Source organism: Nansenia antarctica, assembly GCF_963989245.1.
Source record: "Nansenia antarctica genome assembly, chromosome: 9".
Lineage (NCBI taxonomy): Eukaryota > Metazoa > Chordata > Actinopteri > Argentiniformes > Microstomatidae > Nansenia > Nansenia antarctica.
The window spans coordinates 29,108,860-29,121,949 of NC_137679.1; the positions used below are offsets into that span (position 1 = coordinate 29,108,860).

The 13,090-nt window shown below is 46.1% G+C and overlaps 1 protein-coding gene across 1 annotated transcript in view; it reads right to left on the bottom strand.

Moving 5' to 3' along the window:
• igdcc4 (immunoglobulin superfamily, DCC subclass, member 4) overlaps positions 1–13,090 on the bottom strand; it is a 74,581-nt gene that overhangs the window by 10,689 nt on the left and 50,802 nt on the right. The window contains exons 4-11 of the mRNA XM_080539882.1: positions 8,439–8,572; positions 6,347–6,481; positions 5,461–5,613; positions 4,707–5,117; positions 4,184–4,348; positions 3,650–3,787; positions 2,778–2,951; positions 27–269 (exon numbers count right to left, since the gene is read on the bottom strand). Of these exons, the coding sequence (XP_080396008.1) occupies positions 27–269; positions 2,778–2,951; positions 3,650–3,787; positions 4,184–4,348; positions 4,707–5,117; positions 5,461–5,613; positions 6,347–6,481; positions 8,439–8,572 (1,553 nt within the window). The remainder of the gene's footprint in view (positions 1–26; positions 270–2,777; positions 2,952–3,649; positions 3,788–4,183; positions 4,349–4,706; positions 5,118–5,460; positions 5,614–6,346; positions 6,482–8,438; positions 8,573–13,090) is intronic.

A 13,090-nucleotide genomic window follows, 5' to 3' on the forward strand; every position in this document is an offset into this window, starting at 1 on the left:
GGTCTGGGTCATCTGAGGTGGCTTACCCAGCCCGGTGACTTCATGACGCGTGACCCTCTTGCGAAGGTTGATGGTGTGAGCCTCCATCCTCCTCTCCCTCTCCTTGTCACTGTCGAAACTCTCCTCGTTGGCCAGCTCCTCCACGTCCACCTCCCGGCAGAAGAGCTTGTAGCCTGAGATCTGCATGTGATTGGGCGGGGGCGGTTGCCATGTGACGTGGAGGGAGGCCACCTTGGCCCGGACCTTCAGCTCGGTGGGGGCGAAGATCACTGGGAGGGGGGGAAGAAAAAGGAGGGGAGGAGCAGACACAAACCAACGTCCATGAGAACTGAGTTCAGAACATAAGAATAGTTTTATTGCCATGAAATGAACTTGTCAGTCAATTGTTGGAATTTGGTCTGTTTTGCTCTAGGCCCAGGGTCAGCTCCTCACTTGACCATTGACTCGCTTTATCATTTAATGCTGAACGTCATCGCCCACATGGGACGCAATGTGACCCTACATATGTGACGCAACGTCATCGAATTGCGATGTGGGCGCAAAGTGCAAAGGCTTCAAATTTGCGTTCAAAGTTTTTTAGACCCAAAAAAATCTGATTTCGTTTTTTTGTCACTAGACACAAGTTAAGGTTTTGAACTACCCACTCGTTATTTTTTCGAGCAGTTTTACGATAGTTAAATACGTGTACTTAATCAACAGAATAAGCTTATTTTTAGCCTGAATCCTCCTGAGAAATCCTCCCTTCCTGGGAGGGGAGGAACTGGTTCCAGGTTGTTTCTCATTGGTCGATCGATTTGGCTACGAGAGGAGTCAGGAAGCAGAGTGCTTGTTTGTTGACTCGTAAGGTAAGATCTATTATGAGCCAAATCTATTTATGTACATAGCACATTTGTTAGTTAAGTTAGTTACTAGTTGAAACCAGTGTGTTCGTGTATTTAGACATTTCTTTATTATTACCCACTAGCAACTAACTGAAAGCACATTGTTCCTGGCCACCATTGTTGTTAGCATTCTAGCATTGTAGCTCGGAAATGTCTGTCTAAGTTGTAAGTACAGTTAGTATGTCTACGTTGTAAAAGTTGTGTGTAAGACTCATGTTCAGTGTGTAATACTGGAATACTGTAACATGTCAAGTGTAATAGATTACAGAAATGTTAAAAGTTTAAATCTGTTGCTTTCTTTGTTATGAAAGAGCTAGCCGCTAGCTAACGCCAAACACACTACTCTGAGCACTTTAGGTAATTATCATTGTCATGTATTAGGCTAGCTATTTTATGAACATGGTATGGTAGTATTTTATGAATATGGAGTGCCAGTAACTGTAGGCAATATTTTAATGTACTATCTTCCTTCTGTTGCAGCTTTGATGCCCCCCCACCCCACCAGACACAGCAGCTCAACAACTCACTGGCAATATTTTGTTGAATAACAAGAACAGTTGGGCATAGATACAGCATTTTGAACTGTGTCATGATTTATTATCTATTGATAGTCAATTCACAGACCTTGCATGCTTACCTGTGTATAGTCTGTTGTATGTTCTCAGTTCCAACTATACTTGAAACTTGAAACTGAACTATAAGGCTGGACATTGACTACTGAGCACTACACTATTTCCAGCACAAGACATCAGGAAATTACTCTTAATGCCTCCATAATAATAAGCTGGCTAATTAGCTACAGTAATAACATTGCTCGGTGATAATGTTAGCAATATCTAGCTAAGTACTGTAAAGTTCTCTTTGAAAAGTCTATCTGACCCAGTGACTAACACTAATGTTTGCACACTGATTGTACTTTGCACAGCTTGTCGCACTATTGTTCTGCTGTAGTGCGACTACCATCACTTATACTTATCACTTTATTACTTATTATTGTGACTATGTACCTTGTTGAAGAACCAAAGCGAAATATTTTTATTCTTGTGTACTGTAAAATAAATTCTGATTCTGATTGAAGACTTTTTTGTATCATTAAAAGACTAACAATAACAGTTACAACAACCATAAATAATAATAAGCTGGGTAATTAGCTTAGGTAATACCTTGCTAGGTAATAATGTTATAGCTGTATAACTATAGCTGTCTGACCCAGTGACTAACACTGACAGGTATTGACAGCTGATAGCTGTCAATCTAGAGGGGGAGTGGTTGGGGGTGGGGTTGACCAGCTATTGTTACCGCCCATTACCTGCCTGTGTGAAGGTGTGAAAAAGTCCCAAATCTTTGAAGGGATTTTTCTCAGGATTTGGTTTTCAGGGTTAACACGTTTCAAATACTCATGTCGTCTTACATTTTCCCCCGATGTCTATGACACATCATTTGAAAGCTTACAATCTGTAGTTTAAGCATATGTAAAAAACAGAAAAATTACTTTGCCCCCTCCTTGATCATTCCACCAGATCGCGTCACATATGTGGATCCAGAGCTGTTGGCGCATGTTAACTGACAATGGTGACCTATTCAATCCCCTTGTGGGGAGATGTATTCACAGCCTGGTGCATGTATTCACAGCATGACGTGACACAGCCTTGAGCCCGCAACAGCTTCAATGTGCAGCAGCTGCACTAACAGTCTCTGGAGGCCGGCTATGCTGGTTGCATCCATACGTCTAGACTCTCTTTTCATGATAACTAACAATGCTGACCTCTTCAGTGAGAATATTACCTATTCTTCTCTCCTTGTGTGTGTGTGTGTGTGTGTGTGTGGTATGCCTGTGTGAGTGTGTGTGTGTGTGTGTGTGTGTGGTATGCCTGTGTGTGTGTGTGTGTGTCTTACCCATGCTATGGTTGAAGTGTGCGGGGGTGTGGTGCTGAGCCCACTCAGACGGCACACCAAAGCCCGCCCCGGTGCCCGCTGCCATCCTCAGGCGATAGGCCTTGTTGGACTGCAGCTCCCTCAGGGTAAACTGGGTCTCATTCCCCCCCACCTCCACCGAGAACACACGGTCCACTGCAAGAAACACATCACATACACACACACAACACACACATACAGACACGCACACACACACACACAACACACGCACACACACGCGCACACACGCACGCGCACGCACACACACGCGCACGCACGCATGCACACACACAACACACGCACACACACACACACACACACAGACACGCACGCACGCACACAACACACGCACACACACACACAGACACAGACCACACACACACTTAGAGGTTTTGCTTCATTCAAGGCCATGACGCACAACCACCACTATACATTATATGAGATACGCTTTTATTCTCAACTCTGATATAAATCCTAACTGCACTAAACAGATAGAAGCCTTAATTCTCAACCATGGTATTTTATATAGAACCTTACTACAACGACTACTTGACATTTAAACATATCTGTGCTGTCATTCTGAAATCGATGCTTCAAACTCTTTACAGCGTGACTAGACGTGACTTGACAGCGTAATTAATAGCAGATATTGAATGTCAGATATTGAAATTAGCTGCACGGAGATAAAACACAGACATCCACAGATGCTTGCATACACACACGCTTGCACGCACGCACACATGCATGCATACACAGACACATGCCCGTCTTGATGCTGCGGTATATGTATTGAGCACATACTATACCATCTAACACTGGGCAGTGTGCCCTCCTAGCCAGCAGGGGGAGCTCACCCTGTTCCAGTGTGCAGTAGTCGATGCGGTAGCGTGTGACAGCTCCACGGCTGTGCAGAGTGGAGAGGGGCAGCCACATGACCCGGATGTCTGTGGAGGAGGTGCTGAGCAGTGACAGCTGAGGGGGGGCGCTGGGTACTGGGGAGGTGGAGGGGGGGGGCATTCAGTCTGTCAGACAATGGACTAATGCTGAGGCCCATTCTCCACCCTTCATCTGAAGTATGCACTTGTGCAGTTTTCCACATGACTTTAAAAGCTTAGGCTCGGTCCAAGCATGGGAATGGAAGCCAATGCATTCCCATTTAAATCCATGTGGGAAAGTGCACACGTCTGTTCTTCAGCAGCTGTGTGGAGCAATGGGACGCAGTACTACTTTGTGATGGACCGCTAAGCACACAACAGAGAAAAAGGCCACTAAACCGTTTATACATCATAGTTTATTTTACATAGCTCAGTTGAATTATTTTGACGACCACCTCTTCATGCGGCAATATGGAGCTGAAGTGTCTGCTGGCTCAACATCGTGTTACCCACCGTCCTCCAGCATCTCCACGGTGACGGCCAGGGAGGGGGGGCTGGCGCCCATGGGGGAGTAGGCCACCACGTAGAAGGTGTAGACGGTGTGAGGCAGCAGCTCCTTCACGTGGAACTCTGTGGTGTCGTTGTTCACTGCAAACTGGTACTCCATGTTGTCAGTCCCTGTCGGATACAACGTCAACACAGTCATTTGAATTAACTTGAATGGAGACACTCAACTGCTTTATTTGAATTTGAAAAGGGATTTCGACCATCTTGGTAAATAGCAACGCTTCATTGAAAATCGGGCATTCAGTTCTGCTTGTAAACTGGGTGAGACCTGGGTTAGGGTTGAAGATGATGTGATGCTGCTCCTCAAATATGGATCTGAAAACTGCACCAACATGTCCGACATAGTACAAGTTTGTGCATGCAATAATCTTCTGCATTAATGCACACCTACAGGCATACACACACACTGTCAAACACACACACACACACACACACACACACAGTCTCACACACACACACACACACACACCTGCTGCTCGCTGGTAGTGCACGGAGAAGCCGATGATCTGGTCGCTGTTGTGCTCGGGCCGGCCCCAGGTGAGGAGGGCGGTGGTGCTGGAGTGTGGTGTGGCCGAGAGGTGGCGGGGGGCGCTGGGGAGCCCCTCCCTCACAATGACCGACAGCTTGGCGGTGGCGCAGGCTGTGCCCAGGCTGTTGTCGGCGATGCACTGGTAGTAGCCGGCGTCGTCCATGCCCAGCTGGTTGATGAGCAGCACCCCAGGGCTCTGGGTCTTCACCCGCCCATTGGACCTGACCGACTGGCCGTTCTTCAGCCAGTGGAGGGCCGGAGGGGGCTCCCCGGAGCTGTTGCACACAAACCTGGCTGTGTTCCCCCTGGAGAGAGACACGGTCTCTGGGGGCTGGAGGATCACTGGAGGGGCTGGGGGACGGAGAGTTGGAGGGGGAGAGAAAGAGAGAGGGAGAGAGAGAGAGAGAGAGAGAGAGAGAGAGAGAGTCTTTTAGGGAGGGTTTGGACCATGACAGAGGAACGTAACCCTAATTCACATTGCTAGGCCGAACCAAGCTGATCTGTTCAGGGCTGGGCCTGATTATCCATCCCCCATAGTACATGAGAAAGTGCTTGAAAATCCACTGTGAAAGGAGCATATCCCAGCCAGCACTGTTCGGTTTGGGTCAGCCCCTGTCGTGTGTAAAAGCCCCTCTAAGAGTTAAGACGAGAAGTGGAATCTCTACAGGACCCGTTCTCCAGCCCCTCTCCTCACCTGGCACGTGCAGCTCTGCGGCAGCGATAACAAAGTCCCGGGTGTTGGGCTTGTTGGCTCGACAGACATAGACGCCTGTGTGGTGACGCTGCGTGTTCGGGATCACCAGGTTGGTTTCGAGGACAACCACATCCGTGGCGATGGGCCGTCCGTCTGTGTGTGTGTGTGTGTGCACAGAACAGACCAGAGAAGACAATTATTGGAAAAAAGACAAGATCAAACAGTAGCAGATGAAAGAAAGGTAAACACAGAAGACACAAGGGCATTGTTGTGCAGTGTTATTGATATCGGCCTGCAGTGAGCCGGTTTCTCCAGTGGGTGGCACTGTGAGACCTCTGTCACAGGCTAGAGAGAGGCTTGTTTTGGCTAGGTCGGTACATCCTCATCATCTGAAGAGGTGGAGGGCTAACAGAGGAAGAGCTGCCAAGCGTCTGACAGCAGAAGTCATTTTCCGACAGTTTTTTTCCCCGACAATTTCACCAAATGTCATTCTCTCTATCGCTGCGTACATTTACCGGTATGTTAAAAAAAGGCTTTTAGGACATTCGATAACAGTCGATAAAGAAACAATTAGAAGTAAACACATTCAAATCATGAACGATCGCTCTGCTTCTCCAAACTCATCACACCCCATCGCCTTCACAGCTTGTCGGCCAAAACGGTTGACAATTTACTCTGAATGTTCCGGTGCTGCGACCAGCGTGATGTCTTATTAAACAACAAACACATTCTCTCTCTCGTCGAGCGCCGCGATTAAGAAGAGTGAAGACTAAGAGGTTTTTCAGCACACTAGGGGACGTCGTCTGCATCGAATCTCGTGGGTGATTGGAGTGAGTGTGTTTAGGAGAGTGTGTGAAGAGGGATGAGAGAGACAGTGTGAGGGTACCTTGTCTGCTCCAGGAGACCAGCGGTCGGGGCTGGCCCCGGGCCATGCACTCCATGACGGCTGGACGACCCTGCACCACCGTGGCATTCTGGGGTGGCGCCACAATCACCACCTCACTGAGGGTGTGGGCAGGACCTGGGCACGGACGGACGGACGGACGCACGCACGCACACACACACACACACACACACACACACATACACACATACACACATACACACATACACACATACACACATACACACATACACACATACACACATACACACACACACACACACACACACACAGAGGATCAACAGTCTGTCTTTTAACAGAGCGTGTGTGGGGGAGAACTACAGGGGGCATTAATGAGTCAACCTGTCCAGTCTTATCCCGTCCATCACTGGGCAACTCTCAGCAGCTTAGTGTGTGTGCGTGTGTGTGTGTGTGTGTGTGTGTGTGTGTGTGAGCTCACCTGACACCACTCCTGCTCCCTCGGGCCCTGCCCTGACAGCTAAACCCCCTGGGCAGCAGCAGAGGGCTCTACATACACCCAACCACTCTGGAATCACTTACTGTGGAGAACGACTGACTGAAACAGAGAGGGCAGAGAGTGAGAGGTGGGGTGTGTGGGTGGGGGGGAGGTAGGTGTGGGGATCAGAGAGGGGGCAGGAAAGTACAAGAGTTGATCAAGTGGCAGCGCAGGCAGGATGGACTTACTTTGAGAGTGAGATGAGTCCCTATTTTTAGTGGCTCTAAGGCATCGAGTAATCATCATCATGGTGTTGGAGTAGACCTTCATACTGGCCTCTCTCTCCCTCCCTCTCTCCTCCCCCCTCTCTCTCTCTGTGTGTCTCTGAGCTGTGCATTATGATAATGATCTCTAGCATGCTTCCTGGGATACAGTAAGCACATTATAAATTAATCATTGAGATTCCATACAGCGGTGCTTGGTTATGCATGAGGACTCTGAGCTTTTTAAGTGGGTCAGTCTCTCTTCTCTGGGATTTGCAGGATGTGCCCTGCAATGTGTGTGTGTGTGTGTGTGTGTGTGTGTGTGTGTGCGCGCATGCATGTGTGTGTGAGAACACCTGTGTCTGTGTGTACAAGATTGAAAAAGAGAGAGAGAGAGGGGGGGGGGGAAAGCAAAAGAAAAAAAGAGAGGTAAAAGAGAAAGAGTGTGGAACAAAGACACAGGTGAACAAAGACACAGGAGTGGAATTGGAAGGAAATGTCCTCACACCTTTCTGACATTCTATTCATACTTCTAGTAAAGACTATAAATGTGATGGTATTAGATCCATAATGTGTTTCATGTAACAGCCTCAAGTGCTTTCTTGACCTTATTACTGCAGCTTTCGAGGGCTACAAGGCCAAGTGAGTTCACCAAGAACTGTTCACAGATAGATATTGGGAGGTGTAAAAAGGCAGAAATGCTCTACTTTCTTCATACCTTTCTTGCTCATACTGTGCGTATGCATGTGTGTGTATGTGTGTGTGTGTGTGTGTGTCTCAGCAGGCCTGTGTGGTTGGATGCTGGTACAGAGGTGATTCATCTCTATTTCTTTGGATTTTCCACAGGGTGCATACATGTTCACTCAGCCCAGGCCTTGTGTCCAGGCAACAGGCTCAATGAGGCCAACAGGTATTAAGCCCCAGACATGTTACTGACGCTCACACACACATACACCCACCCACACCCACCCACCCACCCACCCACCCACCCACCCACCCACACACACACACACACACACACACACACACACACACACACACACACACACACACACACACACACACACACACACACACACACACACACACACACACACACACACACACACACACACACACACACACACACACACACACACACACACACACACACACAGCCTGTTAATGTTCTCCACACTCATCAGACTGTAAATTGAATTGCAATTTAAATTAGTTATTGTGGAACCTTGAAAGACACAGACAGAGAGGTCACTCAAATTGTGGATGCACTTGTGTGTGTGTGTGTGCACGTTCATGTGTGTGTGTGTGTGTGTGTGTGTGTGTGTGTGTGTGTGTGTGTGTTTGTGTGTGTGTGTGTCAGAGAGAGAGGGGTTACCTGGACTGACTGTGAGGCTGGCGTCCTGGCTAAAGCGTTTCCTGGCAGAGTTGGACGCCACACAGCGGTACGCCCCCGAGTCACCCTTGGTCACCCCCAAGATCTGGAGCACGCCGTTGGGGAGCGAGATGAACCTGGAAAGAGATGGAGCGAGAGAGAATGTGAGAATAAAAGAGAGAGAGATGTATTGAGAGAAAGATGTGAGACAAGGGGAGAATGAGAGAGAGATAGATAGAGAGAGAGAGAATGTGAGAATAAAAGAGAGAGAGAGATGTATTGAGAGAAAGATGTGAGACAGGGGGAGGATGAGAGAGAGAGAGAGAGAGAGATAGAGAGAGAGAGAAGGAGACTGGGAGGTACGAAGCGCTCAGATCCCAGCAGTGGGAGATTACTAATATCTCACAGATCACGTTCGTCTGTCTGACTCCTGCTGTGAGACCTCACACCCTCCCCCCCCCCACACACACACACACACCATGGGAGGGCTGTTGCGCATATCTCACTGGATGGCCATGAACGCATGTTCATGCACTCTCTGCAGTCTGCCAACGTAGTAAAAAAATAAATAGCACCCAGGCACACAAGCAGACAAGAGAAGAAAAAAAGGTAAAAGAAAGAAAGGAAATCGATTGATGAAAAGAAAGAAGAGAGAGAGAGAGAGAGAGAGAGAGAGAGAAGGACCTACCTAGAGTCCTCTAGGTCAGAGATGGGTTGTTGCGCATCACTGCCGTTGCAAAACAGCGTTTCGAAGACTGTTGTGCTTACTCTTGTCAGTATTTATCTCCCTTTCACCCAGCCACAACCCCCATCCCCCCCACCCCTCCCACCCCACCTCATCTCTCCCACCATCTCCCCTTTCCCTCCCCTGGCTCACTGCGGCTCTCCTGGAGAAACAGAGGCGGTCAGGTTCCACCACACCACACCACAGAGGGGGCTTCAGCCGGCCACTCCACCGCAGCCTTTTACAGCCTCTCTCACAGCCTAGTAATCCCCACGGATAGCGCTACTCGCTCTGTATCCACATCTCCACCACATGCACTTCAGTAGAGGCTTGTGAAGGTAGACATCGGAGGACGGGTTCATGAGTAATGTACGGAATGGAATAAGGACTGGTATCATAACGTATACCAAACAAACATGTCACCCTTCCTCATTGTATTGCAGTCCTCCGAAATTCCGCCCCCTCCCCCCTTCCACCAACCATCCCTTGATGCCATTATACTGTCAAGTCAGCTTGAGAGGACACCAACGTGGGCACAGTAACACTCACTTCAGCTGTTCAGCAGTGCCAGAGTCACACAGGGACACACAGTAATTCAACAACGTCCCTTTAATGAGCGCCAGGGAAGTCATTTAAATGCAGCCACGGAGCAACAGTCAGGCGATGTGTTGAGTGCTCCAGAAAACGAGCGTATGAGAGGCAAGAGTGGGAGTGCGGTTTGTAAAGGGAGGGAGACGTGTGTGTGTGTGTGTGTGGGAGTGTGTGAACTTGGGCTCAAGGTTGGGTGAGAATTATGTGTTTTTGAAGGCGGGAGCCAAGAATTTAATGGTAGCCTTTTTAAAATGCTATGTGATTGTACATACATTACACTCCAAACCTCAAGAGACACCATTTATTGGTTTTGTTTTGTTATGATGTTTAATAAAAAATCTCTCCTGGTGTCTGCAGTTTGAAACGGTCAGGCACTCAGGAACATCTAAGGAACATCTAACATGTTGTGGTTTAAAGAAGCAGGTCTTTCATGACTGACATGACTGGCTGGCAGGTGGTTTCTGCTAAATGAACGTTTATGTGCCTTGCACACTCTAGCTGAATTGTTCACTCGCACAATAATAATAACAATAATATCTTGGTTTTATATAGCGTATAGCGCCTTTCACAGAACCCAAGGATGCTTTACATATTTTACAGAAAAACAGTCAGACAGACAAAACAGAAAACACAGAGACAGCGACACAACTACAGTTCAAAACACAGTTCACTTCCCTCGCAGCCACATACAACACGTTGTTTGTTGTATAATTCATTCCCTCATCTCCTTGTTAGCTTTGTGAAGGTGAGTGAATGGCTAACATAAACGCTAGGACAACCATGGTAGCTTTGTGAAGGTGAGTGAATGTCTAATGTAAACACCTCTTTTTATCCTTCTAGCAAAAAAGCTTCAAATTTGATCAGTGAAAAACATGTTATTGCAAAGACAAAACTCTGACTAGATGGCTTTGGCAACGATGCACTGTATTCAACATAAAAAATCAACATCTCAGAGATACGTTCAGTACATTGCAGTAATTTAAAGGTTAATAACAACTGAAGGAGGCCTAAACTGCAGGATTGTTCTAAGATTAGACAAAGATTATGAGAGCTAGGGTGGTATTCACAGAGAAATCATCAAACAACTGTAGGGTGAGGGGGGGGTGGGAGGGGGGGGGGGTGTTGGAGGGTGGTGGGAGTCATGTGCGATTAGGGGTGGGACGATTAGAAAATGTCATGTCACGATTATCGTGGGCAAAATAATCGCGATCCACGATATTATCGCGAGAATTTAAAAAAATAAATAATAATAATTATAATAATATTTTTATTGAATCATGTTAATAACATTAACATCATTTTTAAAACATCTTGACAAAAATAAAAATCTTTAATAAAATCTTAAATAAGGTAATGATAAATTATAAGGTATCACTGCATAAATAAAGGAAAAAAATACTGTCAAACAAAACTTGAACACTGACACTTTTCTGTCATCAAACTGAGTGCTAGCCTTGTGGCTTAGAGACTTGAAAGCTTCAAGATAGGTTAAAGTGCAAAAATGTCAACATGTTCACTTTTTCTGCCTTTAGCTGTGCTCGGAGAGGTGTGAGTATGTGCCCACTGGCACTAAACACTCTCTCTGAAGGAACACTAGTTGCAGGTATGCATAGAAGCCTGCGTGCAACCCTGGAAAGGTGAGGCAATGGACACGGGGCCGATGCAGCCATGGTGATAAGGCTAGCATACGTTAGTGACTGACTGACAAGGCTGACTTGACAGTCACGTTACCCATGCAGGCTGAACAATCGCGCGAGACACATTTCTGTGAGGATATTCGCGCGCGGCTCATGTGAGAAATCTCAATTATATTACTATTTATTTATAACATACGATTATGACATCCTCCCTCTCGCCAGTTTGGGGCAACATAGACTTCTCCCCTGGTGCCACGGATAGGGGTTTCAAGCGGTGGGACAGCAAAGGGATGGTTACTATCGGACATTTATATGATACGGAAATACTACTTTAATTTGACCAATTATGTAAGAAATATGACCTACCACGAAATGAGTTTTTCAGATACCTTCAGATACGAAGTTTTTTAAATAGCCAAAAAGACACTGGCCTCTGTCACCAACCCTCTCCGCTGGAGGAGATAGTCTCTGCTGGAAAGACGAGAGGCATTCTGGGGCTTGGGTATAGAGCACTTTCGAAATATGATAAAGGCAAACCTGCATTTACGCCCAAAGACTGGAATAATGACCTGAACATTAATACTGATGAAGCAACTTGGTCACTAATATGGCAATCGGCAAACGACATCTCAATCTGTAATAGGACGAAGGAAACGCAATTTAGACTACTACAACGTTTGCAGATTACTCCCCAACTTAGACATAAAATGGATCATAACAAATCGGAAATGTGTACAAAGTGTATTACCGAGGTTGGGAGCTTTGTTCATTGTTTGGACTTGTAGATATATAGATGATTACTGGAAAGGTATAGTGGATAAAATTAATCTAATTCTAGATGTTACATTGGATAAGGACCCCATGTGTCTATTGTTTGGGTTGCCAGACAAACAACTTAAAAGTATGCATTCCAAAAGACTTCTGTGTATCCTCACTTTTTGTGCAAGGAAAAATATATTGCTGAAATGGATAGACTCCAAACCGCCTACAATAGCTGGATGGCACAAGGTAATTTTTGATATGATTCCTATGGAATATCTGACATATAGGTCTAAGTGTAAGATAAAGACATTCTATAAGATTTGGTCTCCGTTCTTAGATTATATTGGTACCAGACTGGCTGCCATTGTAATGAAAGGTTTGGTGGATTACACTCAAGAAAGTACACAAGACTAATGTGTAACAGATCTACAATGTATGGGTCACAATATTATTTACTGTGCTGGTGTTGTGCTGCCGCTGTGTTTAGGACTGTAAGACATGGATGCTGTCTCCGATGGGGGTGATCCCCCCATATATTATGGCATTTGTTGTGTCATTTTCTTTTCTGATATGTGACATGGCCTCCTCCCCCCCTGTTTTTTTGTTTTTGTTTTGTTTTTAAACATTTTCTGTTTATGGACAATGTACTGCATAACAAAGTGCAAAACTAGTTTTCTACTATTAATGGGACAATAACCTCCCCCACGGATACTAGTTGTTGTTGTTATGTCCTGTTGTGTACATGTCTCTGTGAAACTCAATAAAAATATTAACCCCCCCCCCAAAAAAACACATAGGTCACATACATTAATACATACAATAAAAACAGACAGACAAAGCAGTGTTTATAAAATGTAGTGCCTATTTAAAAAGTCCAGTCATTTAAAAATAATAATAAAAAAAAAAAAAATTTAAAAAAAAAACGATTATGACGATTATTC